A 3,635-nucleotide genomic window follows, 5' to 3' on the forward strand; every position below is an offset into this window, starting at 1 on the left:
CGAAACAGCGGGGGCCTCGCGTATATCTAACTTGTTCCCTGTCTCTTTATGCGCTTGAAGGGAAGGGTTCTGAAAGGCTCTTTGGCTGCGCGATGTAACTTTCCGTAGCCGGTGTGTCGCGTTCCTCCCCGGGCGCTTGGTGGCTCAGCTGCGTGTGAGCGGCGTTTGTGCGGTTCCGAAGCAGGGCGGGGTGCTGGGCGCTGTCCCCGCGGTGGCTCTGGCTGGGCTCCCCTGGGCAGCATTGCCCTGGGCCCCCTCGCGGGTAGGGGGAGTTTCACACTCAGGAGGGGGTAATGGGTTTTTCTCAGGTGGGAGTAATTTCACATTTCAGTAATTATGCTTTTTGTGCAGTGCCCACGCTACATCTGGAGTGTTGTTTGCACTTGAATTCTGCTTTATTAACAAAGTGTCATACTTGAAATTAATTACAAATGGGACAAAAAAATAGCCAATATAAGTATTTTTAGAGTCTTAGGATTACTAATCACACTGCAAATTGTTTGCTGCTTGAAGCACAGTATGCTTTACATGTACTTAAGCAAACACTTTTGCTGTGTGTTTTGTGGGAGACCACAGGCATCAGCCCCGTACCCCTTGGAGAGTTAACAGAGCCTGGTTAAGAATCAGCAAGTCTACATTCTTGTCCTGTGACAGGCTTGTTCCCTTACCTCTGGGAAGTTTTACCCCTTTCTGTGTCCTGATTTATGCTGGCTGTTAAGGAAAAAGGACCCTCTCCTCTGCAGTACGGTGGGAGCTGTGGATAACGCTGGTTATAGAGAAGGTTGTTGTCATAGCTCCTGGTTTTGGAAGATAAATGTAACCAGCTTGGATATAAAATGGGTTAAAGTTGCAGATTCACTAACCTGCTTTGAGAAGATGAAAACAATGAAAACAGAAATTAATCGAAGCCTCCCTTCTCATTAAGGAAGATCCTGTAGGTCAATAAATAATTTTATTTTGATCTTGTGAGTGTCCTTTGAGATAGACATGTGTGGGCTTCTTGTTTTAACTAAGCTGAAAGTGACTAATAGTTCTTTCTCCTTTGTTAATTAGCAAGTTTCAAGGAAAGATTTGGAGTAATTAGCTTGCATGAAATGTGCAAAGTGGAATAAGAAAAACTACCTGCTTTGTAAGGTTTGTTCAGTGTTAAGGTCTGCTAAAGATATGCATTGAATGCTGTTTCATGGAAATAACAAAAATATGAGCAGTGATTTATTTCTTGTCGCTGAAAAACATCAACTATTTTCTCCATCTTTCAGGATCACGCAGAACAGTTCTTCAGAAGTGGACATACAAACAACTGGGCAGTTTTGGTAAGTGTGGTCCAGGTTGTTTTCTTCCAATAAAGTTGACAGTTTTTAATCAGAAGCCACAGTCACTCAATAATTCTGTTCATTTTAAATAAATGGAAAGATAAAGACCTGGAAATTAATAAATCTGAAATTGTGCCTGCAAATTAATTACACTATAATGAAATTATATTTTCAGTATGATTGCATTTTCAAGCAGTCAGAACATCTAGCTACATGTCAGGATTCATACAAAAGTTCTTACAGCATTAAAACAGTTAAACTGCTGTACTGCATATTGAACAAAGGTGTAATTCTGATACTGGAGAAGTGTATCTCTTTGACCAGAAAGGTACAATTCATTTCTGGCTTTTGTTCTTACTCAATCTCTTAACTTGTTATATCAGGCCTAGAATAAAATAAATTCAGGCAACATAATGTTTAGATCAACTGTTCTTATCCTAGTGGTTTTTTTTTCTGTACTATGAATCTTTTATTAGCTTTGAATCATGCTACACAATTGGTTCTTAATCACAATTCAGGTCTTAATGAGTAATTTGTTTCAGAACACTGTTGTAATTACTCAGTAGCAGCTGTTTGTTTTCCAGATAATAAGCAGACCCATATAAAAGGAAAATTAACAGTAATTAATTGAATTAGAAGGAATAATGTCCATGTTCTACAATGTACAAACTTGAAACTATTAAAACATCAAATACTGCTTTAATACTATTAACAAATATCTGCTTTTATTAGTACCCATAATAACACACAAAGAACGTAGAAAATTAGGTCCAAGGATCTATACTTTCTGTCCTCAACAGATTTTTCTGCTCGTTGTATTTTTTCAGTAGTTCATGATTAAGCTTTGTGACAATTGCTGCTAATTTTTTAAGCAGTAAAATAGAGAAGGTTTTACTGCTAACAGGCACTTCAAGCCTGGGATCATACAGCAATCTCACCACATCAGTTGTTTGAATTAATATGCTGCAGTGTGGATAGCTGTATTTAAAGCATAGACTCATTTTCCACTGTGTTGTAAGGGAGGTAATGGAGGAAGGGGGCAGATGGTAATGTCTTGAAATGTCACAGGTGGATTGGCCACAGTTAGTTTTCAGACCTTTAAATCTTGCTGAAAGGCAAATGTTCACACACTGATTCCCATGGGCTTTTTTGAAATTCCTGACTGACGGAATGATCAAGACACAAGGGGATCCTTTCAGGCTGAATTTTTATTATTATTTAAGCTACTACTCATTTCTTTTTATGAAAAGGCTAGAGAAAAAAATGGTACATAGTGTAACTTAAAGATGTTTCCATTTAAATTAGGGCTGTACATTTAAAGCTGAAAAATTAAAAAACAAACTAATGCTTGTTCCTGCTTCTCTGTTTTTGTGGTTTTAAATTCACCTCTTCTAAAATGCTTTTTCCTTTGTCTGTTTGAAAGACTTGTAAAAAGGAAGGAAAATTGTCTCCAAAGGAGAATTGCTGTCCTTGGTGTGGAACAAATGAAAAGTAGTGAACTGAAGTTAAACCCAAGGACAGTGATGGGGCTAGTAAGGAACTACAGCAGAAATCTGCAGTTTGAAATCTCATTGTTTTGACGTTTTTGAGGATAGATTAAATATCTGACGTGGGGAATAGTTTAAGTACAGGAATGGCTAATCCCCCATCCTTCGTCTGTTAAAACAGTAGAACCTGAGCTCTTTTGAGATTTTAGGGAATTTGTATTCAGATTTTGCTTAGAGCTTGCTTAGCTCTTACTTTATTATATTTGACTCGTTATATGCAAACGTCCTCAGTGTATTTTCCCCTGTGTGTGGCTTCTGCATGAATGTACTTATGCCTTTGTGCGAGGATGCTCCCAGAATGGGTTTACTATTGAGATGAAAACCATCCTTTGATTTTTCTTCCATTTGATACAGAGAAAGCAAATGAAAAAATTTAGCTTATCCACTTACTGTTGCTGAATTATTTCCCGAAGTGCCACTTTCTATACTTAGTTGGGTTTTATGACAATTTTTTCATGAGTCAGTATGTTAAGAACATTTTTTTTTTTAAACTTTTACTTTCAGCATTTGATGCTTTGGTACAACAAAGGTTTATATAGCTTATATCACGAGTTTCTTGGTGTTGCTGTGTTCTTTCCGATTTGTTACCAGTTTGTTGGTATACAATCATGGTCTTCTGATGCAATGTGCCAAGCCAATTTGTACCTTGTACACTATTTAATATGCTCTTTTTTTTCCCCTAAAAATTCAAGGTGTGTACGTCTCGATTCTGGTTTAATTATCGTCATGTGGCAAATACTCTTTCGGTATACAGAAGTGTCAAGAGACTGGGCAT

The 3,635-nt window shown here is 37.7% G+C and overlaps 1 protein-coding gene across 1 annotated transcript in view; it reads left to right on the forward strand.

The window, feature by feature from the left end:
• Positions 1–1,259: 1,259 nt before the first annotated feature.
• Positions 1,260–3,635, forward strand: part of PIGK (phosphatidylinositol glycan anchor biosynthesis, class K) — a gene marked incomplete at both ends in the record, with an annotated part of 17,172 nt that continues 14,796 nt past the window's right edge. Inside the window, 2 exons of the mRNA XM_010085150.1 lie at positions 1,260–1,313; positions 3,553–3,632. Of these exons, the coding sequence (XP_010083452.1) occupies positions 1,260–1,313; positions 3,553–3,632 (134 nt within the window). The remainder of the gene's footprint in view (positions 1,314–3,552; positions 3,633–3,635) is intronic.

The sequence above is a fragment of the Pterocles gutturalis genome, unplaced genomic scaffold (genome assembly GCF_000699245.1).
Source record: "Pterocles gutturalis isolate BGI_N339 unplaced genomic scaffold, ASM69924v1 scaffold37305, whole genome shotgun sequence".
Lineage (NCBI taxonomy): Eukaryota > Metazoa > Chordata > Aves > Pterocliformes > Pteroclidae > Pterocles > Pterocles gutturalis.